This window comes from Falco biarmicus, chromosome Z (assembly GCF_023638135.1).
Source record: "Falco biarmicus isolate bFalBia1 chromosome Z, bFalBia1.pri, whole genome shotgun sequence".
NCBI classification, from domain to species: Eukaryota; Metazoa; Chordata; class Aves; order Falconiformes; family Falconidae; genus Falco; species Falco biarmicus.
Window position 1 is genome coordinate 12,371,564 of NC_079311.1, and position 25,370 is coordinate 12,396,933.

Genomic DNA, 25,370 nt, shown 5'->3' on the forward strand with positions numbered 1-25,370 from the left:
GACACCTGAGAGAGAACGTGTCCAAATGTATCTGATGGTGTTGTGAGCTATGAGGTGTGTTCAATCAGCGATCCAGATTGTTTCTTCTGAGCAGGCCAGAGGTTGCATTTGCAGTCTCCTTTGCTCCCTCTACAGTTGAAGGTGATCGCAAGATGTCCTCAAGAAAAATGACAGTGGTTAAGAAGGATCTTGCCCCCTGTCCCACACTTACTGTGGAGACAAGGCAAATTCGTGAGAGGTGAGAGAGAAGAATGCAAAGATTAGGACTATGACATCACCATGAGAAGATGAAAAATGATTTATTGGTAAAGATTATAAAATATTAGCATTTTATTTATAACCTGTATGAAATAAGTCATAAATCCTTCCTTCCATGTTCCTACCATTAATGACCTTCTGCTGCACAGACAGCCAAGATTTGTTACTAGGGAGCACAGTCTTCCATCTCCAGACATACAGAGTGGCCAGGATATATTAGCCTTGGCATCCTTGGCATGGCAGAGATTAACCATCACAGCACATGATGTCCAAGGCCCCTGACTGCAATGCAAGGCAAATCAAATACAGCAAGACACACTCCTCCCCTACCGACCTAAGCACAACTCTATGCTTATGCCATTTTAATGTGCCAAAAGGAGCTCCCTTCAGACCAGAGAGGAACTGCCAATGACAATTTCTCTGCTGGCTTCTCCTCTGGCTCCTCCTGTTACAGCCCTCCAGCTGGAGGGGGAGACTGGGAGGAAGCCAGCAAAAGCACTCTGTTTGTTCCCAAGATGTCCTGGAAAACTGCCACCGTGTTGCTCTTCTTGCTACTTACGGGTGCACGAAGGGGTGGAGGGGCTCCACTTCTTGTCAACGTGGCAAATCCTTCGGCTTGGTCCCTGCAGCTCAAAGCCAGGGTCACAACTGTAAAAAACCTCACTGGCAAACAGGAACTCTTCTCCCTGAACTGATCCATTTTCTATCATGTCTGGGGGTCCACATGATACTCCTATAACACAAGGAATATGTTACTATCAGCCATAATGTCCTGCCCTGTTCAGGACCTACCTCCACAGGTTTTACTCTGAGAAATGGGCAAAGAACACAGCATGTATCTGGGCATTCCCAGATATTTACCCCCGAGCAGCAGAACAGTATCATACTTTCTGCTTCCAGTTCCTACTAAAAGACAAAAATCTATTGTGGCTATGCTGGCAGGAAGTCTTGGGAGAGTCCACTATTGCCACTTACACCCAACAGCTGGTAAATACTTATGCAGACAACTTCTATTTTGGCATTGCAGTCAGTGGGCATCAGACATCTCACAGAAGTGAAGCACCTTTGGGAACAAGTATCCACTTTTGAGGATGCTAAGTACCTGTGACTGCTAGCAACTAACGTGTTCAGAGGTCCCCAGTAACCCCAGAAATCATAACATCAACTGTCAGACCTATTTCAACTTGGAAGCTGCCTGCACAGCTTTCTTAGGGATACAGCAGCAAGGTGTAGTAATTTCCTTCACACTATTACCTGCACGCACCAGCTATTCTGCAGCTCTACGAGGATGTTATCAGTGGTACTTGCCAAAATTTTTAGGCAAATGCAGACCGTATGAGTTATAAAGCAAAGTAAGTATTAGTGTTTTCTGTTGTGTAAAATCACCCTTGACCAACGCTAAGTGATAAACTGAGGTGGAACGTACTTCTGCACACAGGCACTGAGCCACTCCAAAGCCTGTCTTCTTGGCAAGTCCGCTCTGCGTCACCCTGTGAAACAAAAGAGAATGCTCAAAGAACAACTTTACCTAGTCCGTTCTTTTCTCCCATCAACTCTAGTACCCAGCAAGGCCAGGACATTTTCCCTCCAAGTGCAACCCACAAAAAGAGACAGCTAATTGCTGCCGCCCAAGTCTATCAGCAGAGTTTAGGGTAGCACTCTTTCCTGCAAAGTGATGGGTATTTTTATAAATCAAAAATTTGTGGGGCCAGCTAGTCAGTTCTCTCATCCTTCTCCCTGGTATATTATCTTTCTTGTCAGTTCTACCACTCTTGTTCCCAGGAATGTGTTATGATGACAGATTTTCTCCTCCCAGGACTCACTCACAGAAAATCTAACTAGCATTTTTTTCAATAACAGCACAAGCTTGTGTTTTATAAATGTAACCTACTGATTTTAACCACATCCCAAACACTCAATTCTTTAAATTTGTTTATAAATAACCTTTCTTAGGTACCGGTTTTATAGCCAGTGTAATAGCCCAGAATTGATTTCTTACTTTATTCCAAGACATGGAGAACAACATCCAAATGTGTCCCTTGAACTAATGTACTTTCATTACAAAGCAAACCCACTGACAAGGGCAGCTGTTTGACATGAGGATCATATGGCATCACACCCAATGGACTTTGCTTCCCAAAGGAAAAAAATCAGGACTTCAAGGAGACAGATTGACGCTAGGTGGCGAAGCGGGAATACAAAGCTTGGAAGGACTTTTTACGGTATGAAAGCACTAGCTTATTACCTCCAAAATTTACTTGAAACAACAATTCTACCTATCTGTCTAAATAGCAACCCGCCCCTCCATCCTCAGTGATATTACATACGTGGCAACAAAATGCAAATTAAATTTATTGTTACCTAAGCATTCTCTAAACTCTCTTTTTTATTCTATACTGAGTGAATTCCCTCCTGACTGGGTAAATTCCCATTCACGAAGTACTCACTTTATTACTGGTCTTACAACAGCACAAAGGAAGCAGACTTGCATTCTGCTTAGTATTCACAAAACATAGCATTAAGAGCCAGCCTCTGTCCTGGTGACACCTCCACCACCTCATGCCTCCGGATGTGACTGGGCTGTACTCTGCCATCACCTGGGGATGGCTGAGGCCATGCTGTGCCTCAGCAACATACTTTCATTTCTGAATTCACTGCAGCTTTTGAAAACGCACCTGAGGCAGCTCTAAATTGGCTAGCCTGAGTCCTGAAATGGGACTGCAGTGCTGATCCAGGGCTCAGGTGGGGATAAGAGCCCAATACTCATAATAAAAAGTACTGGACAGGAACGAACTTTGTTCCTTTCTCTGTCAGGGAATAAAGCTGCCATTGAACAAACTGGAATCCCTTTGCCTTACTAAAAGAAGAGATATCACTTTGGTACCATCTAGCTATGTCATAGAACTGAGGGCAGCGGAGTTTTTCAGGAGCTTTGTGTCTGAAAGGCACAATGCAGCAGACATAATAATGCTTGGGACATTATGAAATAGAGGGAAGAATGCAATCTAATTCTGGCCAAAGAACCCGTTCAAGAGAGCAATACATGAAAAACTAATTCTTCCATGGTTTATGGTCACAAGCATATATAATGCTGTATTTGCAAAGGGCTTGAAACAACTTTCCATTTAAAAAAAACAACAGTGAAAGGTATCTGCTGAACATGTATCTCTGAACAGGATGCTTCTATTTGCTTCAAATATACTCTTAAGTCATTTAAGTACTCTCCCAGACATACCAGGAACCTTCTACAGACAATAACAACAACAGCAGATACCTAACTTCTGCGGCAGTTAAGGGAATATATCAGTACAGACCAGAAATAATACATTCTCGCAATCACATAAGAACTGAAAATGACAACTAAAGGTTTAGAGCACTGAAGATTTGAGCTTGCTTACTTGTAATTCATAGCCAGAATCACATTTATAAAGAACCACATCTTTGTATTTGTATTTAGTGCCAACCACAAATCCATGCTTTGGAGACTCTGGGGTCCCACAGGACACAGGAATGCAGATGTCATCAGAAAATGGTGGCACCCAAAATCCACTCTCCTGAAAAACAGATGTAGTTTGAAGTGTGAAGGCACCACTTTATATGCTTAATTCATGTTTAAATGAAAAAGTTAGGAAAATCATAGTAGAAGCATCCAATGGCTGTGGGTGTACAGATATGGGTAATGTAATATTATCTGTGCAATCCTTAATAAAACTCAGTAATTTAAGCAACACTTTTAAGATGGCAACATAGACAGGAGCTCAGCTTTGGCAGAAACATTCAGCTTAGAGTTACAAGACAGAAGGAAGAAAAAGTAAATGGGGTAACAGAAGCTTGGAAAGGGTAGTTCACTTGTACAAGGTTACCTAATAGCTCAGGGAACACACCAGAAGAATGAAATTACAGATGCCTGATACCATGTTCTGGACTTGTAGTTGTCCCCTGGCTGCATGTCTAACAGCATGACTAAGTGCTCCAGCTGCCTTCCCAGGCTCTCCAAGGGAAGTCCGATACCTGAAGAGACACTCATCAAATGCACCTACTCCTACTTCCACAGATTTTTGAAACAGCAAAATAACAGGAAAACTTCTCCTTATGAAGTGCTGATGGAGCAAAACCACACATGCTCAGCTTTTCTCATACAAGCGGACTTAGTGACTTCAAAGAGTCTATTTACAAGCTTAAGTGAAGGTTGTCCACAGCTAATGTGACAGCAGGTTAGTAGCAGAACTGATGAAGATGTTTGCGCTTTAACATACTGTAGATTCAAGTTTCTACAGCTGCAAAGCGGATTAAAATGTGTGCTGCCTGTTATTCTGGAGAAAAAGAGCTCTGCACACAACCCTCAAAATACATTAGAAATCTTAGCTACATCTTTTTAAATTCTTGGACATGATTTACTCCCTGAAATGTGAAAAAAGGAATGCTTTTCTAAAGGACAACATTAATTTTCAATGGAAGAAGGAATCAGTAATTTCTAGTTCTGAAAACTAGTAATTGTTCTTACTGGACAGCAAGGAAGCACATTATATTTTGCAGGGCATGCTTTAAATTTTTTTGCTGTGTGCAATTAAGGGCCAAAAGCTAATGAGGGCATGAGGAGGACTCTTGAATTCAACAAAGCTGGCAAAACAAAAGATTGCAAATAACACTATACCTTGCACGCAGATGTACTTGTTCCCACCAGATTATAGCCTTCCACACATGACAAAGTGATGTTTGCGTTCACAGTGAAGTTGTCCCCAAGTACGATTACATGGGTGATATTTCCTGGGAGGGGACACTTTCTGGGGCAACAGGAAATATTTTGAGGAGACCACTGTCCATCTTCCTGGCAAATGCATACATCCACCTCTGTCACCATTGTGTAGCCTTCCAGGCATCTGCAACACAGCATGAAGACCTGACCACAGACACACAGCTAGGGATAAGCTAACCCATAAATTACAAAGTCAGACAGCCATTTTTCAGCACAAGTTGTTTGTAAGCACACGTTGGGATTTCTCTGTTACTTCAAGGTAACCCAGAAGCATGTCTGGACTGAGTTTATTCTGTTGCAAGAGCTCGAAGCTTCAGACTTCATCTCCAGCTGCCTCATGCTGCTGCAGCACCACAAGGGAAAGTGAGTTGGTGGCTTTTAGTGGGGGGAGGGTACTGAACGCTTTAGCGTAGCTCCTGTGCTGCCCTTTTGCAAGGAGTGCTGTTGGTTAGGTAAACAGTATGTGACTGCCAAGCAATTTAAAGATGATCTCACTCTCTTCCAAGAACAAACCAAGCCTTATGCTGACCACAGGGCACTTACTTAAGATATTTAAGGCTGATTTGTTCTGTTCCACATGGACCTTCACCAAGAGCAACTCAATTGGCTCGCAAAAGTGGGTTCACTTGTAAAAAGGCAGACTCAAGCACCCCTTTGCCTTGTTAAAGATGCAAGGAAATGACTGATACTGCTAAATTAATCTGCATGCCATGTCCAGACTCTATCCCATACTACCATTTGCTTTTACTGCTAAAAAACCCTCCCCTTCTGCCAAAGAAGTCACCTTGGAGAAAGATCTCCAGTGTGCACACTTCAGGAAATCAACAAAACCCCCTTTCTCTTGTATCTGACAAAGGAGTAACTTTGTATCAGCAACACTTGCTGACAGTGCAGTGTTGCAGTGCAGAAAATGGGACAAGAGGGAGATCAGCCCTTCTGTATTACAACAGGCACCTGAAGTAGGAAGATGTAAATGGGGTGCCAAAAGGGGCGAAAAATCGCACATCCTGCCGACTGTTGCTGCCATCTGCAAAGAAAACCTGAATGTCCTGAACAGTGTTACAGAGGAGGAGAAGAGGAATGCAAAAGGGAATGGGAAATTAAAGGCAATGGAAGAGTGCAGCCCAAAAGGCTGAAATACCTTGCTGGAATTTTGACAGTGGACCAAATAATATTTAGGGTACATGGGAACATGGCTTTGTGAATCTGAGCATGTGACAGGGCGTAATTTTTCTTCCAGGCCTTTTGAAAACTTGCACTGAGGGTGCATGCACCTTCCATCTTCTTTCCTTCAGAGATTTGATGGAAACAGAATGGCAGCAGCATTCTTACCTGTACTGGACCTTGCTCCCATAGGTGTAAGTGTTCCCAAGAACCTCTGCATTTAGGACAGAAGGTGGTGGGCCACAGCTTAACAGCTCACAGCTTGGGTATGGCTTCTTCCAGACACCAGTCTCCACACAAGTCAGTTCTGGACTCCCCCGCATGACAAAACCTGTCAAGCAGGTATAGATGATGGTGTTCTCATCTGCAGGGCTGCTCCCATTGATAAATGTGTTGGGGATGATGGGTGGAGAGCCACAGGAAATCTGCCCGCAGCGAGGAAACCCAGAACTCCACTTGCCAGCTGCCTCACAGGTGACTTCAGAAGGCCCTAGCAGTTTGAAGCCTTCCAGGCACTGAAACTGGGCGCTTTTCCCACAGCTGAAATCTGTACCAAGAACCACCCCATTTTGAATCTGTGGTGTAGGACACAGGCAGGGTAGGCAAGATGGAAGGCTTCCACTCCAGGAGCCATTGGACAAACATTGCCGTAAAGGATTGCCATGCAGCTCATAACCAGGGAAGCACACATACTCGGCAAATTCCCCATAGGTAAAGCCTGAGCCATTCAGAAAGCCATGGGAGATGTCTTCAGGAGGTCCACAAATAACTGGCTTACAGTGTGGAGCTTCTGAATCCCAGGTACCATCACTCTGACAGGTCAGCATTGACACTCCTTGCAGGCTATAGCCTTCATTGCAGTAATAGTGCACTTCTTTCTTGAAGCCAAAATCGGAGCCCCTAGTTCTCCCATTGGGAAGAGGCGGTGGCACAGGGCAGGCCACAGCTTTGCAGACTGGAGCAATTCCACTCCAGCTTCCGTTTGCAAGGCAGACTCTAATCCTGTCTCCATCTAACAGGAAACCTTCATTGCAGCTGTACTCTGTGTGTCTCTGGAATGTGTGCTCCTCTCCAGTCACCCGACCATTTTCCAAAACTGGTGGTGGGCTGCAGGAAACAGGAATGCAAATCGGTTCACTGCCATCCCACTTCTGGTTTTCTTGGCATCGCCTCTCTGTGGGGCCATTTAACTGGTATCCAGGATCACACTCATAGTAGACAACACTCCCATATGTGTAGTTTTCCCCTCTTATGTTCCCATTCATAAGCTGGGTAGGCGAGTTGCATGTTATTGCTTTGCAGTATGGAGTAGTGTTACTCCACTGCCGACTTGGCAAACATAGTCGTGTGTTGGAGCCAACAAGCGTGAACCCTGGCTTACAAGTGTACTGCACCGCACTACCGAGTGTGTTCTCAGTGAAATGTAAAAAACCATTCTCTGGGGGTGACAGCAAGGTGCACTCTATTGAAACGCAGGCAGGGGCAGTGCCATTCCAAGCCCCATCTTCTTGGCAAGCTAGAACTGGGTTTCCCAGCAGCTCATAGCCAGAGTAACATGTGTATAAAATGATAGTTCCAAATAAGAAAGTGGTGAGCTGCACTGCACTGTCCTCCTTCAAGGAACTTTTGAAGTCTTTAAAATTGTCAGCCAGTAACATATGTGAAAGGGAGGAACTCTCTGTAACACTCTCCTGGTCAGAACGTCTTTCCCCATGTCTCACCTGCACGTACTCCCCAAAGTCAATGTGAGGAGGCAGGCCGCAGTCTGTTGGAAGGCAGGTTGGTGTGGAGCTGGACCAGCCTGATTCTTCACAGGTCTGCATGGCAAGGCCAGACAGCTGGAAGCCTGGCACACAGCTGTAAATGACCATGGCCCCATAGCTATAATCTGCACCCTCCACAAAGCCATTCTCAATGGGCTGGGGGGGCTGGCAATTTATAGCTTTGCAGGAGGGAACCTCTGTACTCCACTCCCCTGTCTCTAGGCACCTCAGCGTTTCCTCCCCTTGGAGCTGGAAACCTCTGTCACAAGAATACCTGACACTCTGCCCATAATGGAAGTTTGTGAATGAGTATTTGCCATTGAGGATCTTCTTAGGCCTTGAGCATTGAATAGGTTTGCAAGCTGGCTTTCCTCCAAGCCACTGACCATCTTCTCCACAGAGAATAGTTGTGTTCCCCACCAGTTCAAAGCCTGGTTTACAGGTATAGAGAGCTGTGCTGAGGAAGGTGAGGCCCTGGACATCAACAATGCCATTCTGAATTTCTTCTGGGTGGGGGCACTCCACAGGAATACATTCTGGCAAAGGCAAGCTCCATGAGCCATCAGCCTGGCATCTGATGATAGACTCACCCTTCAGTAAAAACCCATCTACACAGATGTATTTCACAGTGCTACCAAAATGAAGGGATGAAGTCAAGGGGTCACCAAAGGGGATGTATGGAGGTGCAGGACACTGTACAACCTTGCAGAAGGGAAAGGAATCATTCCACTGTTGGGAAGGCAAGCACTTCAGTACAGAGGAGCCATGCAAAACATAACCCTCCTTGCAGGAGAACTGTACAACACCAACTTGATAAGTTACTTCCCTTAAGACCAGCTGGTTTTCTGCCAGGGGTGGTTCTGGACATTTTGTTGGGACACACTTTGGGCTTTGCTTTTTGCTCCATTTCCCAGACTTCTGACACGTCCAAGAAACATCTCCAATCAGCTCATAGCCTTCATCACAGAAGAAATCAACTTTGGATCCCATATCAAAAGTTTCTCCCTTGGAGTAGCCATGCTGGATGGGTGGTGGTTTTCCACAGCTGAGGGGAATGCAGTAAGGAGGTGATTCACTGTACCACTGCCGATTGGCTTGACAGGTAAACACTGAGCTCCCAACCATCTGGTAGCCAGACTCACACTGATAATTTGCTTGATTCTCAAAGAAGTGTCCAGTTGTTTCCTGCAAAACAGGTAAGACGGGGACATGTCTGAAATGAAGATGCATGATTGTGGCAATAGAAGACTGATTTAGCTCCTTGTGTTCTCTTGGTCTACCTTCTAGCTGCATCCCTGACAGCAGTAAAGGCTGTCTGCAAAGAAATGAATGCAAATAACTTACACAGAAGGTCTTCCCTCAAACAATGCACTCTGCTGTTAGGAATTCCGAGAGCACTATCAAAACAAAATAGAGGATTTAGGGCTTAAAAGGTAAAAGCTAGAAAATATTTGCTCTGCTTTACCCCTTTCTGACATTGACATATGAGGCCAAAAGCTGTGTAGACAGGAAGTAAAAAACGGCTCAGGAGAAGCTGCCATGAAATGGCCTATTGTTGTTGTGGTTCTTTAGCTTACAGGTGTATTCAAGGCCGGAGCCCCCAGATGTACTGCCACTAAGAGACATTTAGAAGTGCCACATATGCAGCCACAGGGTCTTGAGCAGGCAGCTGAGGAGCCTCGTAAAGTTGCGGCTGAGCTCTGACTGAGGTATTAAAAAATGTCTCTAACTGGAAGGAGGATCTGGAGGAGTGATCCTACCTAAGAAAGACAACACACAGTGATATGCATTAATTAGAGGATGTACCTGTGTGGAAGTCCGAACAGAAATTGTTGCTATTACTGCTGGAAACCAATGGAGGAACTGGGATGCAACCCCCCACCCCCAACCTTCAGCAAATGCCGATTCCCTGCAGATGTAACGAGGGGGGGTATTCAGAAGAATAATGTTTTAAAAATTCAAAGTTAAATTTTTACAATAGTGGTTTTGATCATCCTTACCACAGTATTACCCTTGTGCATCAAAGCACAACATAGGTTAAGTAGTTGTTACAGGTCTGGGCTGCCACAAGGAGATTTTTGACCTCAGGCATTGTTGCAATGTAATCTGATAAGGAAAGGGGCTTCAGTAAAGTGTGCTTGCGTTGAAAGGAGAGAAATTATCCCAAGGTGATTTTTCTGTCGCACATCAGATTTTTTTTCATAGCAGTGAAAACAGCAAGGCTTGTGAACTGGAAATGGTACTTCAAATGCCTCTAGATGGCACCGGAAAACCACCCATGAACCAAAAAAAATGAAAAGGAAGACATTAAGGAAATCAGCTGATTGTCAAATGGCATCTGGAGTCTCCTAACTGAAAACCCACTTTAAGACAGGAAATTCCTTGGAGGTCTTCATGTTTTCCAGACATGGCTCTGCTGGAAATCCACCCATTTTTCCCTTTGCTTATTTCATCCAGCCACATACTTCCTCAATTTTATTAGGAGAGCAAAACAGAAGAAAGAAAACTCCAACAGCAACAATTATGAAGACAGACATTTGGTTTGCTATGGTACCAGGCAGATGAGAAAACTTACTCTGTACCTTAATAAAGCCATTCTCAAGCTGTGGTGGTTCTCCACAGGACACTGGGTGGCATGTGGGCAAACTGCCACTCCAGTTGCCAGTGGCCTCGCAGGTCCGCTTCTTCTCTCCCTTGATGTAGAACCCCTTGTTGCAGCTGTAAGCCACCACTGCTCCGAAGCTGTAGTTGGCCCCACTGGCATAGCCATTGCTAATGTGGGGAGGCTCTCCGCAGCGAACGGGAATGCACTGGATGCTCAAAGGAGTAGGATTCCACTGGCCCCCTCGAAGGCACTCGATCTTGGCAGAAGTGTTCAGAACAAAGCCTTCCATGCACTTGAAGCTCACGATGGAGCCAGCTGCAAACCTGGCTTTACTAATGGATTCCAGGATGCTGTATGAGACGGCAGATGGCTTTTCACAGAAATCAGCTATGCAACGGGGCATCTCCCTGCCCTCTGGAGGCACCCACTTCCCTTCTGCATTGCAAAGCAGCTGAGAGTTATCAGCCAGGCTGTAGCCATCCGAGCAGAAGTAATAAGCTACGTCGCCAAAGAGGCGGTGGCCACTCTCTGGTGATGCATTTTCCACATGTGGTGGTTCATCACAGGATACTGCCAGGCACTGCTGGTGGCTCACACTCCACTCGCCGCTGGCTAAGCACTCTATGGTTGCAGGGCCAACTAACGTGTAACTGTGGATAAGGAAACCACACAGGAAGTCAAAAAGACAAGCACTGTCTAATGTTACCTACAGTTTCCTGAAGCCCCTGCAGTACAAGCCTAATTGCTAGCACCCAGAAGAACAGGATCCTTTACAAAAGCTATGATAAACTTCAAAAGGAAAATTCTAGGGCCTACATGTCCATGAGTGAGGTGTCACAACTAGGGGTAGCCTAGCACACCTGTGTATATTGCTTGTCTCTCAGCTGTCCATCTGATTACTATTATTGAACTTCCATTTTGGTTGAAACTACTACAACAAACCTAATATTATGCTGTGACAGTCCATACAATCCTCAAAGAAATGATCCCACCAACAAATTCTTCCCTTTCAGCAGAGCTGAATGGAGAAGAAAGAGATGAAAAGCCCGTAAAGGCCTTTTGGGTTCCTGTATCAGCCCTATCAATCTATTTTCATACTTGCAAGCAATGAGAAACTCCTTAGTGAGTTACCCAGAGATGTTCTTGCCAATAATGCACATGGCTCTTTTATAACAACTTCCTAAAAAAACACTGTAAAAACTGTTATAAAAGTCAATAAAAAAGATTAATGCTGAGTAGAAAAAAAAGTATCACTTTTTACAATGAAATTCTACCACATGATTACTGTCAGTGTAGTTGTACTTCTCTGTCTCTTGGATACAGTGACAGCATTACTACAAGCTGCTCACCACCCCACTTGGAACCGTGCTGCTTAAACATGCAACAGTGGAGTCACAGTACCTGTGACTACCTGCCTCAGTTTTGAAATCTCTGTGGTGTGCTCTCACAAAAAGCAAAGAAACAGTAACTACTGCAAAATTCCCATTGACTCTTTCAGCTGGAAACTGGTTGTCCAGATTTTGATTGCAACATTTATAAAAGTGCTTTGGCTTGTTTGCAGGATTTGTTTTCAAAGCCTTACGACTGGACTCCAGAAAAAGAGCCTATTATGTGTCATCGTTTAATATGATCCACTCTATTCACTGACACAGACAGCTGTGACCCTCTTTAAATGATGCTATCTTATCCCATTTAAAATGCTTTTATAGGAAAGAGAAGCAGCTTTTAAAATCATAATGCAGTCAAAAAAACAGAATAAGGATGCTTTGCTTCAATTATGTTTCAAATAATACTGCAAAGCCCATTTATAAGAAAAATGCTGTCTTATCAATCTAGCTTTTTACAGCAAGTAGGAGCCGAAAATCCTCCAGTCGCTTAGGGCCTGACCTGGCAAAATCTCTGTATACCTGCTCTGCCTTCTGGACAGAACAGTTTCAAGAAATTCTATGGGACCGCTCACAGGCTGTAGAGATAAGCATGTGCAAAGGTTCTTGCAGGATCAGAGTCCAGCATTACATTCACGTTAGAAATCATCAAAACGGAGCCTCATCTTCGATGGAATACGGTCTGAAATGATCACTACACTGAGCAGACAGAAATCAAAGAAAAATAATTCACCTCAATAAATGAGGAGTCAGTTTTAAGGAAGCTGAATTTATAACACTAGAACAGATAGTTCTTAAAACACACCACACAGCTTTCTTACAGCCTGAGGAGACATAAGGAATTCTTTATGATCAGGGCCTTGAATTTATCACAGAAGTACTACTTCTGTAGTAAATTCAAGGGAGAGGGTTTCCTACTGAATTGGTCTATTATTCCCCACAACTCCTTTCCATTCTTCTCTTCTAGAGTGTATTCAGCTGCCGTGAAGCTACTTTAAGGCACGTCTATGTGTCCTGTACTAACTTGACGGTCCACAAAAAACATCTCCATCATATTTAATTTCCAGAAAGTTAAGACAGAAGCAGTAAAAATTAATTAGTGTGCAGTTATAAAGGCCTTGCGAAGCAATGGACCGGTTTTACTCATCCTGACTATTAGTTCAGTAGTGCTAATCTACATACCCTTCCTTACACGTGTAAGAGACCGTGTTTCCAAAGGTAAAGTTATTTCCACTGATGACCGCATCTTTGATGGCAGGAGGGGATCCACAAGAGACAATGTTGCAAGCTGGAGGAGTGCTGTTCCAGTTCCCTGAAGATGCACAGACAAGTACAGAAGGTCCCTGAAGGCTGAGACACAAAGACCATTATTAAGGCTGCCATTTCAGTCCAGGTGAAGAACAGCGAGGGAAAGAGGTGCTTTGCTTCTCACTGACTTCCCGGCCCCAGTGAAACCAAGGGGAGTCTCTCACTGACTTCAGTAAAGGCCAGAATCTCACCCTCTGTTCATCAAAAAGCACTGCTGATGCTGTCAAAAAAGCTGGTCTTCAGATTTTGAAGAGAGAGCTGGTGGAATTCATGCGGGGCCTCAGTGCACTGTGCAGATAAGACATAACTTCTGCTGTAGCTTTGCCCATCTTTGATCCACAAAAGAAACTCACTGGGTGCTGAAATATTTAAGCTTAAAGCCTGACTTGTATGCCATCAACACCATGCCAATCTTGAGACTAGCAACTAGACCTCAGCCTGAGACCTGATTCACTCAAGGTCTTAAACACTGTCTTCTCTCAGAAAACTGAAGGAAATGCTCCAGTTTTCAGGTTTGTTTACAAAAAGGCATTTGGTTCCTTCAGGAGGTAAAGGATTGCTTAAGTGAATGACCACATACATTTGAAGTTGATGGTATTTTTTTGTTTCCTTAGCTGAGGAAACAGCAAAGCATTGGTACAGAAGGTGTCACTCAGTTGTCTAAACAGGTATTCCACACCACCCTGAGATGTCCAGGGTGAATGCCTTGGCCTCCAGCTGCTGTCATCTGGCTATGGATTCCCAGTAGATCCCATGTCATATCTGAGAGCCTTACACAGGTGTCTCTGATTCCTACAATTTTGTCTCAAATAGTATTAGACCCCCATGTTTAGTTGACTGAAATGAACTCGGGAGTTAATGGAAGAGAACAACACTGACCTGTAAAGCCCGTACAGATATGGCACCAGCCCTTGTCAGGGCAGTGGGCTTTGCCTACCTGTGGCAATAAGTTAAGACAAAAAGCACATAAGAGGTGCTTGAAGGAAGAGACTGGTTCCACATTTAGGTCCAGAAATAATGCATAAGAGGGACACTGTTTGGGAGGGCTTCCCCTGGAGTGGTCACCACAGGAGAGAGGACATCTCTCACCAAGCTATAGAAGACAGGTAAAGGGAAAGAGTCACAACTGATGTGGTATTTGCTGCCTGTATGTCCTAAGTCCATGGTCAAAAAACTTGCTGACATTGCTAAGAACACTAGCTGGTTTAGCGGGGTACACATAAGCTCACACTGTGGGTCTGTGGATCTATGTCTTAACAGTACATTGTATGCAGCCAAGGTATGCATTTGTATTAACATGATTAAAACATTCACCAAATGAGCACACCCCACCTACCTGCCTTCATCTGGACAAGGGAATGCTTGCAGCAGGAAAATACAGAAAAAATTCAGACTTCAAGAGGTCCGTATGAGACCGCTTATGTCAGAGTAAATCTGCTAGAGGTACAAGCAGATACCAGGAGAGGCAGAAACCTGCACTTAAAGCCACATCCTTGGATATAGCGTTACTGTATTTTTAATGGCAGCATATTAAAAACGTGTTTCCAATATAATTGCTTACAAATGGAAAACAGAATAAAAGCCTAGAATAGATTACTACTACAAAGAGTTCAAGGAGGAAATTAGTAACTTCTAGAAGGTTCTTTCACCAAAGACATTGTAGAACAATAGCAAAAAGAATACTGGGTATGTACTAAAGCTGTAGGAGTATGACAATCTGTAAAGACAAATAAGAGCTGTAAAGACAAATAAGAGCTTTCAAAAATGACAACTATTTTTCTCAATATCCAAAATAAGTCTTTGAGCTTAATGGTAAAATGAAAGCATTGCACATCTGCATCTATATCTATATCTATGTAAAATCCTGAATTACCTTCTTGAACTGCTCCAATTTATGACGAAATACAGAAAATACTTTCAAGATATAAAGAAATCTTTTTAAATTCCATTTCAGTATTTTATCTTTGAGCAGTGATCCCAGCTTTATCTCTTTCAGACATAAGATAGACCTGCCAGCAGGCATGCCGCCTGCATTTGGTTCAGAAACGTTCCTGCATTTACCTGTATCCATTCTCACAGGTGTAAGATACAGAGGAAAGGTAGGTTGTGCCAGTGAGTGTGTATTTTCCATTGCTGATATCCCGTGGGCTAGGACAAGTCACCATTTCACAGGAAGGGGGAGGATGATTCCAAATGCCACTAGCAAGGCACAGAATTTCCTTTTCACCCACTAAGTTATATCCATCATGGCATCTGAGTTAAAAGAAAAGAACTGCTATCAAACACTGAGCCTTTTATGCACAGCGTAATCAGCCACCCTTTTTCTCTCTTCATTCACACCTGCATACAACACCTCACTCTGCAGGGCATAGAGAGCAGTACTGGAGTATGTTCTGCTAGTGAATAGCCACAGCTGTAACCAAACGTCTTTCCATTACTTTAATCCCATCTGGTTCCTTTCTTTCATTTCAACCATTCTCTCAATTCAGCCATACTCTCATTGCCAGATTCTCAAGCGATTATTAATACAGCACTTGAAACTTACTGAATTCCTACCTGTATAGCACCTTATTTTGGTATGTAAAATTTGAGCCCAAAATGGTACTGTTCTCTGGAATAACTGGACGACCACAGGATATAGCTTAAAAAAGACAGGATCAGAAGAGAGGTTGATACAACACAAACAAAAAAGAACAGAAAATCAGGATTTGCCTTATTTTCTCTAAATAGGTTTGACGAGGTGTAAAGCCCTAGATGACACTGGATCCTTGACTAACCTATAACTGACATTTAGGGCTCTTTATCTGACTTTACTGAGAAATTGGACTAACTGGAAACAGGTAGTTGGAACTGTTCTACAAAGCACATGACTACCAAGAGGACTCCATATTCACCACAACCCCCATTATGGACAAAGTAATTGTTTTTTGACATTGTTTTTGTCACCCCTTCATTCACCTGTCACCTGTTGCTTCATCTTCTTAATTCTGGGTTTCTAACAAAAAATTTTCTGCAATTATATCATATATATATCTACATGCAATAGCCTGTCCTCTGTGGTTGCTTTTTATCCACTGAAACACAGTTAATGATCCATTACAGACATTATGTTCCCACAAGTTCCTTGCAAATGGGAAGCTAGGTGCAAAAGAAAGACACTTTTAATACTTGCATTAAAATGAGGTGAGTCTACACCTTTGACACTTCAGACAATCTGCATAAGAGAATACTACTATGAATATGATAACTGTTGGAAAAGCTTCAACTGGGGCTTGTATCTCTTAAGACAACAGATACTTCTACACTGAGACCCATGTCTGCTAGGACAGGTTTTCATTAGCTGCCATGGTCTTTAAAGGCTCCACACTACTACTTTCCCCCTCCCGTCTCTCTAACAACACACATTACAATATGTAATCTCCCCACTCCTCAGGAACCACACCTTTACAATACGGTACTGCGTGGCTCCACTCTCCAGACTCCATGCATGTAAGTTTAGCCACTCCTGTCAGCTGAAACCCTTCTTCACAGGAAAATGTTACTTCACTGCCAACACTGTAACTGTCCCCATATAAATGGCTATGCTCTGGATTTCCTGGGTTACGGCACTTCACTGGTTCTGGGAGGGAAGAGAGAAACTATCAATAACATAACTAAGTACCAGGTTTTATAAACAAGTGGCAGGAGATATCCTCAGGAGTTTTCTGAAAGTAGGAAGGCAGAGCATGTGGAAAACATTCATAAGTAGCTTACAGCCTTACCAGCTTGTCTCTGTTCTGTATGTGCCAGGCACTGAAGGCTTATGCAAGTAAGCTAATCTTGATATCGAAGAGTCTTTCGTAACTGAGTCTGCATTCATTGTCAGAAGCAAACAGATCTCATAGTCATTTTTCCCTCTGTGAGGGAAAGCCCATTCCAGCATGTCCAGCCTTGAACACTACAACAGCTCAGCTACCTTTTCTTGCAGCCTATGCCACTTTCTTGTTATCTTCAAGCAAATTTACCTTGCTTAATGTTTCCAGGCAGCTCAAGCCCTACTCAGATGCCTGTATTAAAATATTTCTTCATTTCCCAGGTCTCCAGCACACATGTTCCATGTGCAAGAGGATTTTGCATGTATTTATGTCTTGGAGCAGAATCCCAATGACAGCTGTCTCTGCAGGGAGAGCTGAGTTCCCAAAAACAAAAGGAGACACTTCATCACAGCCTCATTCAAGGCCAAAGTGATCTGGAGATGAAAGCATGCCTGCTCTGTCCCTCCCTAAATATCAGCAACTGTCTTCCACAGTGGGAGGCAGGATACTGGCCTATACAGAACCTTGGAAACTCTAGCCTGATTTTTAATCCATACCTGAACATTTTTTACCATCTCCTGTGTAAGGAGGGATGCAAGTGCAAACATAGGATCCATTTGTGTTGAGACAAGATGCATGTTCATCACAGTCTGATCCAACAGCGCACTCATCAACATCTATGAAAAAGAAATGCAAAAAAGGTGTCTATAGGGTATTATTTATAGTAAGAATCCGCTTTAGATTTCTGTCTCACTAACTTTCAAGAGGAATTGCTTTAATTAGTATAATCAAAAATCACTCTTACTTCAATCACATTTTTGATGCACTATTAAAAATCGAATATTTTATTTAATATTTATGATTTCTATACAAATTACTATATAGTATTGTGAAATGTGAGAAAATTAGAGACAAATCCTACTAACTTTCAGTCAGTACTTCCACAAAAAGTATCTTGTTTCCAAGTAGTAAAAGAACAGATATTGTAATTCATATGCTGTTACTACTAGTTTGGACAGAGACTATAAGGGAAGACTTCTGCATTAAACGCTTGCTTGGGAAAACCTCTTTATCTCAAACCTCCCACCTGTAAGACTTGAAAACTTAGCCAAGAAAGGAAACACTTTGAATATAAAATATGATTACAACCCCACATTTGCTGAAGAGAAATATATTAGACAAGGAATGAGAAGTGTCTGCAGTTGCCACAAAATTTAAAATTAGTTCAAAATATATTAGTTATTATAATTAACTACTTCCATGACAGTTGTGCCTAGAAATGCCAACTGATGATTTATTTTCCATGGGGCTTGGTACTGTACAGCAAAAAAAAAAATAATCCCTCACTCCAGAATACTTCATATCAGTTTTCAAATCCGGACTCTACAGAAGTGTCCTTGGTATGTAAACAATGAATCATAAATTGCAAAGGGTCATTTTCAAGTATCTAATTGAAAGATTCAGGGATTATTCTTTATATAACCCAGACTGTTAGTGAAGAACAATTCTTCATTTAAAAGCCCTGCTACAGGGCAGTTGTCGAACTAGGTATACCATGCAGACATCTTCTTTGCCCATTTCCAAGCAAAAAAGCAACTTGGTTAAATAAGCAACAAAATTTCCTGAATTGGTGTGTTTATTCTTCACTGTTGAATGAGTCCAGCCAGCATGAAAAGAACACAACAGTGTTCTGAAAAGGAGTTTCCTTCTGACATACAGAATGAAAGCTGCATGTAAAAATCAAACCAGTTGCCAATTACACAAGCATCAGGAGAATGCAAAGTGCTACCACAGCAGAACTGGAATGACTGCTTCTCCTGTAATGTCTTGTAAGGTAAGGAACAGTGGAAGGACAATATGAACCAGATCCATAACAGGGCAAAAGGAACGCCCCAGAGCATAGGTGTTCCAGGCTTTGTTAGCACCTGCCTGGAGCATGAATTAGAAAGGTAAAGGTTGGGTCACGGTAGCAAAGCCATTCTTGTCTTCATTTTCCCCTTAGTCTACTACTTTACTGCATGAGAGACAAGGTGAGCTGGAAGGTAAGGCACAGGGGTTTTCCTTCTCAACATCATGCTTCCTGATGAACAGATGTCAAACTATGTGGAGAGCCTTGCAGCATCTGCTCTGAGCTTGCTTATCTTTAGGCCTTGGTGTAAAGTGCAAAGGAGAAAAGCAAAGAGAGGAACAACACAATGGATGGTCTTTTTGGAGGTTCTGATGGAGTCCCCATAGACAGTACACTATGAAACCAGATGGATCCTACTCCAAAGTGAATTCTGTCAGAACTAAAAGACTTGGGTTTTCTTTTACTTGTCTTGACTGAAAAAATTATGTGCTATACCTACTTAAAATTAAGAGTCAAACCAAACACAAGCATTGCCAGGTTGTCACCCCACAACTCCCATGTTACCCATGACTAAACAGCAATCCAAGTACAACTAGCTAGTGGATTCCAGAAGGGGCCTGCTGGAGACATGGCCCTACAAGAACAGTCACACCCAGTTCCCATACACAGCACAATGCTGGCTTGTTTCACGTTTCAGCTCCTGCAGCTGCATCTGGTACATCAGACCCAGGTGACCAGGAAGTAAGTTATAGTGTGGCAACTACATGAACTGCGTCGGTATGTGCACTCCCAGACCCCTCACCGCTGCAGCTGCTTGCTGACAGGCATGTGTGACTGACCAATAAACCCTCACAACGGAAGAAGGCTCAGAGGAGATGGGCAAAGGTGACCTGCCCATGAAGCCCAGGGAATAACACGAGGTGTGACTGACCACTGGTGTTACAAAGAAGCTGACAGAAAGGTGGCCTTTGTTTTAGGTAAACAGCTATCAATAGCTAAGTGGATCAACTGGTGGTATAAATGCTTCTCCCCGAGTTCATTGGAAGAGTATGAATGTCTCCTCGAATCAGCCAGACCAGTGCCAGTGCACCGAGGAGGGGGGAACTGAATACATGGCTCAGGCCAACGTGGTGTATAAAAACCATACAACTAGCAATGGGCTTGAGCTGTCTTCAAGCCACATACTCATTCCCGGCTATTGGGGATTCCCAGTGTCATGGTGGTGAGTATATTATAAAGACTAGTAATGGGAAACACATCGGTTTTGTGATTGAACTGTGTACTGAAATTGTTATATTTTGCTAAGTGTAACTTGCAATTATTTGTGCTGTGTTATACAGAATATTTTGTATCGCTCTTCTGAATCAGAAATTCTGTGCAGCATCAACTATCTTCAAATAAGTAAAGTTAATATTAAACATTACAACCTCCAGTGTAATGAACTCCTAAAAGAACCTGGTCAGACAGTATGGGACACTGACAGTGTGCTGAAGCACAGGAAAATGCACAGGTTAGAAGCAGAGAATGCAGGGACTCCAGGGCTAAATGAGCCTGGAAGGGGAGAGGCTGGGAGTACAATGCAGGCTTATTAAGTATAGAGTGTGGGGCATGCAAGAGGACTGACAGAGAAAGGCGCCAGAATGTAGTTCTGGTTTCACATAATGCTGAGCACAGTATTTCAAAACTGTGAATATTTTGGAGTGTGATTTCTGAGACTCTTGTCAGCCTTCACAAATTCAGAATGAAATCCCACCCAAACCCAAGGGCACAGGAGAAGTACAAGACTGCCAGCCCACGCAGCCACATGTATGGCACATCTCACCAAGGCAAGATGGTGATATGCTGTTCCAGCTCCCATTGTCCAGGCACAACATCCTGGAGTCACCCAACAAATAGTAGCCATTGTTGCAGTGGTAGGTAATCGTACTGCCAGCAAAAAAGTCCTCAGCTGAATAAAATCCATTTTCTAAAGATGGAGGCACTCCGCAGCTGATTCCTGCAACATGAGTGAAAAGAGGGCACAGAAGTTAGCAGAGAATACACAGATCAAGTAATTCCATGAGAGCCAGCACTGCAGATTTTTTTGTCTGCAACTGTGGAATCCCATCTGCAAGAGGGCCCAGACCATTTCTGAAGTTGCTAATTAATTCCAGGTCCTGTGGAGTGCCTTGTTTTGTGGTCACTTGTCAGTCAGAGACTGAGCCGGACTCTCCAGCTCCCACTATTCTGCTAGCTCTGGAGGAGACATCTGTCACCAAGATCTGAGCAGATGCACTTCAGTCACAGGACACCTCCCCTAACTATCAATGATCCTTGGTGAGTTTTAAGGAAAAATGAAAAGTAAGTTTTGCCTCCGTGGAAGTTCCTGTTATTTCCCTTCACTGAAAGACAAGTTCAATGTAACTGTTTCAGTGTTGCAAAACTAGGAAACAGGTTACTGCTAAGAGGTTACAGTACTGGTATGAGACCAGAGAGTGCATTAACAATGGAGAGATGGGAACTGATCTCACATACAACCTTAGGCATCACCTTGACTTCAAATATAGTAAATAAGCCCTTTTGACCCCAGCTATGCCAGCAGAAGGCATCACCGTACCCGCCTGGCGGAGGCTGCCATTTATTTTAGGAGAGCTGCTTCTGTGCATCTTCATTTCAATCAACATTACATGAATTTAATGCAACAGCTACATAGCTCATCTTTGCGACTACATGGATCGTAGCAACTCCTTGCTAATCAGCCATGTGCAAGGATTGCACAGTAAGACACTGTGAAATGTTTAGTAATAGGAGCTGAGTACTTGCTGTAGAGTGATAGAACTGAAGAGCCTGTAACAAAGACAGGCTGTCATGGGATGGCGCCCTGTGGTTTTGGATGTTTCTGGTAGCAGGAAGCAGAAAACGATCCTGGTGGGTGAAAGCAGTGATTACAATGAGCCTGATTCAGTCCGTAGAAGAACCTTTCCTGTACCATACCTTCTACCATAAACCTTGTAGTTCTTTCTGCAGGAAACAGCGATCTCCGACTGACTTTCATTCACCAGGTACTTGTGGAACAGGCTGAACAAGGCCAGTGGGCAAGTCTGGCCCTAGTTCACTTAGCACATTTGTGGCAGGTCAACCCTGTCCTGTCTGAGCATTGTGCTCAACAGGTGAAACTGCCTCGCTGGATACAGAGAAATCAGATGACAATACTAACAGGATTCTGGCAGCTTGTCACTGATAACAAAGCAAGGCAAAGCAAATCTGCCTCTGTCAGTGAACTCATGCTCTGCCCAGCAGGACTTGCTTTTGGGTGAATCCTCACATGCATGCTATTCCTTACGCAGAACAGGAGACAGATCCTGGATTTGTGCTATGAACAACTGAATAAAGAAGAAGGCACAAACATTGCATCAAATCTAGATCAAACTGGTTTAAGGTATTTATAATTAATTTGATGATTTCCCCCTAACTACTGATCAATTTTGGGATCATGCCACGCCTACTCTGGGACCTGATTTACTAGTCAGCTCCAACACATGCAACTGCAGTCACCTATGCAGTCACAGCAGAGAAAAAACAAAGGAAAGGAGAAGGCAGGAGCAGGAATCAAAGAACCTTGGCAACCTGAATGTATATAGCCCAGTTTCTTAAGAAATTCTGTAAGTCTTGGAGCACTTCTAAGTCCTGACAGAAATACCTACTACCTACCTTTAAAGAAATTATAACATTTTACTTCAAACCAGATGTTCTCAGTTACACTTAAAAATCACAGAAATATTCTAGCATTTCTTGTGCATCTTCCACACTCTTGGTGCCATGAGGGAGGAAAGTCTGGAATATCAGATTGCTGATCCAAATAGACTAATTTCTGCCACGAGCATTAGAAACTGACTGAAAAAGGTGGCAGAATGTAGTTCCTGCTCAGTAAAACATAAGTTTAGTTTTAAGCATGTATGTATATGCTGTAACATGGATGGATTCAAGTGCCTCACAGCTGCAGGGATAAACAGGCCACAAATAGTGACAGAGTCCAAATAAAAGCTAGGGTTTCCTAATCCTGCTAGCCCACTGAGACAACTCACTTTCACAGCGGGGAAAAGGCCGTGTCCACTGTCCCAGGTTAAGGCAGTGTTGAACAGAGTTTCCCACTATCTGGAAGCCTGGGTCACAGGAAAGGCTCACTTTTGACCCTGGCTTTAAATCAGCAGAAGAGGCCCGCAGATGTGGTATGGATCCTTGCAAAGATGGACAGTCTGTGGACAAAATATATGCATACAGTAAGAGATACAGCTATGTGCTGAAATGAATAAATTTGTTATCTGACTGTTTGATCCTGTATTTATCCAGGAGAAAGCTTTGGGAAGTGTTATGTATGTTACTGAACCTGCTCGGGTTCAAAGGGTTTTGAGAATCATCAACATGTACCATCAGAAAAGGAATGCATAGGAAAAGAGGTGAAGAAGCAGTAGTTATTTTAATACCATTCAATTATTTTTAGAATAAAAGACAAGAAAAATTTCCTTCTGACCCACCACCATCTTCACTCTTTCCCCATCTCAATTCAGGAAGCAATAAATCTCTGTCAGAGATTCCATTGAACTTTTGTTACAAAACCCTGGAATTCAAGGAATGAAGGACTGAATGTTCTAACTGTCAAATTATCAAAATAATTTATTCAAGGTTAGTAGGGCAAAGGCTGAAAGCTAGCATGTTTGACCTCGTAAAAGAGTCTAATAATACTGTTCAGAAAAAAAAGGTTCTAGGAAATAAAGTTCTAACCAGCACAAAATATACTCTTGTAATCTATCTTCACTCTTCCAACAACTCCTGGCAGGAAATCTGGCCAGGCTAGTACATTTCCTTTTTGGAGTTCTTCTGGACAGGATGTAGCCAGAGATTTTACCTATGGATTTAAAACAGTTGATTAGGTGCTGTTTAAGGACCATGTAGGAGAAGAATGTAAAAAAATATTCCTTCCATGTCTGCATGCAACACTACAACAAATTATTGAATAAGCGATATTCATCCTTTCTAGCACAAGAGGCTTCTGGTTGAACTGCTTGTTATACTTACTTAGAAGCCAGCTAGCTGTGGACAGGCATGTACTGAGGCAATACTTGAAGGAATACTTGTTATACAAGCAAAATATAAAACATAGTTCTTAAAACACAATTGATTTTTTTAGCATGAAAGAAAATTATGTCACAGACAAAGGCAGATAGAAGAATGCAATCGGAAAACTTGATGTATTTGCAGAAAAATATCAAAAAGGAGCCAAAAGGAACTTAATGTTGAAGATCTGCATTCCACAAACTCTGCTAGCACTGCACCGCATTTAAGGAGCAGAAACACAAATGAGTTTTGTGAATTCAATGCACTAGGCTCGTCAAAACACTGCACGCAAGGCCTAGCCACAACAATACTAAAAATAGAATTGGCATGGACTTCACCAAAGCAGGACAGGGCCATAACTAACCAGGTACCGAAACAAGAATTACATGGGCAAACTAACGATAGGAGAGAGAAAGCAACACACTGTTAGATCAACAGCAGATCAGTATCTTGAGAACAGACTTAGTCAAATACCTTCGATGGAAAAGTTTTCCATTTAAAACATAACTCCTTTAATGGCACCACTAGAAGTTTATTTTGCATTCTTACTACAAGAAACTGAAATGCAAAGAGGAATTCTTAAGCTGTTTCAGTTCTGTACTTTACTATAAAAAGTATGTATTTCAATAAGGTTCTTCACTGAGTCTCAGAATCTAGTAAACATAGTAACATCATTATATTTCTGTCTGGCCACCAATACAAGGAACTTGGGGATGACAGTCCCTGATGGCACAGCACTTGGAAGCTATTCAGACCCCAGTGTAAATTATATGCAATAGTAAGTATACACAGACAGACCCTTAATGGTGGGATGTCATATCAATATTCCATAGTGGTCCCCTGGAAAGAGCCTGGATGTCCTGACCCCAACATTTGTGAAAAAGGCAGCCTCCCAGTTCTGCTGGATGCTCAGGGAGATTTCTGCTACGTGAAAGTGTTTCAAAACTGCAAATGAAAGACCAGGGCTTTGGATTCACTCTGCACTGCCTTTGTTCACTGTAACTCCAGGAAAATAGAAACATAGTCCCAGAGGTGACTGGGACGAAGGTGGATTATTGGCACAGTACTCCCCATTATGTTTCTCCCTATCAGGGTAGATGCAATCGTATCTCAGCCATGAACTGCTGGAAGAAATTATATGTGCCCTGAGGAAGATAAACGCGCAATAAAGGGATAATTAAGGATTTTCTTTTCTTTTAAGGTATCACAAGAGGGAAGTAGTCTATGGAGGAAAGATGGTTATTCAATTAAGAGAACATGTTAGTAATTGGGCTACGGAGACTACTTCTTGCTCTTTGGCTCTTCTGTGCTGGAGGGTCATTCCAGTAATTCCCTGGCAGAGAGAATGTTTCCCTCATCAGCATGAAAAAATTAATTCAGAACAAAGATGAGCA

At 42.9% G+C, this 25,370-nt stretch overlaps 1 protein-coding gene across 1 annotated transcript in view; it reads right to left on the reverse strand.

Annotated features, from left to right (window-relative positions):
• The window catches only part of SVEP1 (sushi, von Willebrand factor type A, EGF and pentraxin domain containing 1), a 128,742-nt gene that overhangs the window by 23,218 nt on the left and 80,154 nt on the right, over positions 1 to 25,370 (reverse strand). The window contains exons 29-42 of the mRNA XM_056325171.1: positions 23,644 to 23,767; positions 22,947 to 23,117; positions 20,705 to 20,878; positions 17,591 to 17,710; positions 16,682 to 16,858; positions 15,796 to 15,880; positions 15,301 to 15,492; positions 13,114 to 13,281; positions 10,524 to 11,196; positions 6,347 to 9,126; positions 4,913 to 5,138; positions 3,657 to 3,812; positions 1,685 to 1,748; positions 818 to 991 (exon numbers count right to left, since the gene is read on the reverse strand). Coding sequence (XP_056181146.1) covers positions 818 to 991; positions 1,685 to 1,748; positions 3,657 to 3,812; positions 4,913 to 5,138; positions 6,347 to 9,126; positions 10,524 to 11,196; positions 13,114 to 13,281; positions 15,301 to 15,492; positions 15,796 to 15,880; positions 16,682 to 16,858; positions 17,591 to 17,710; positions 20,705 to 20,878; positions 22,947 to 23,117; positions 23,644 to 23,767 — 5,284 coding nt within the window. The remainder of the gene's footprint in view (positions 1 to 817; positions 992 to 1,684; positions 1,749 to 3,656; positions 3,813 to 4,912; positions 5,139 to 6,346; positions 9,127 to 10,523; positions 11,197 to 13,113; positions 13,282 to 15,300; positions 15,493 to 15,795; positions 15,881 to 16,681; positions 16,859 to 17,590; positions 17,711 to 20,704; positions 20,879 to 22,946; positions 23,118 to 23,643; positions 23,768 to 25,370) is intronic.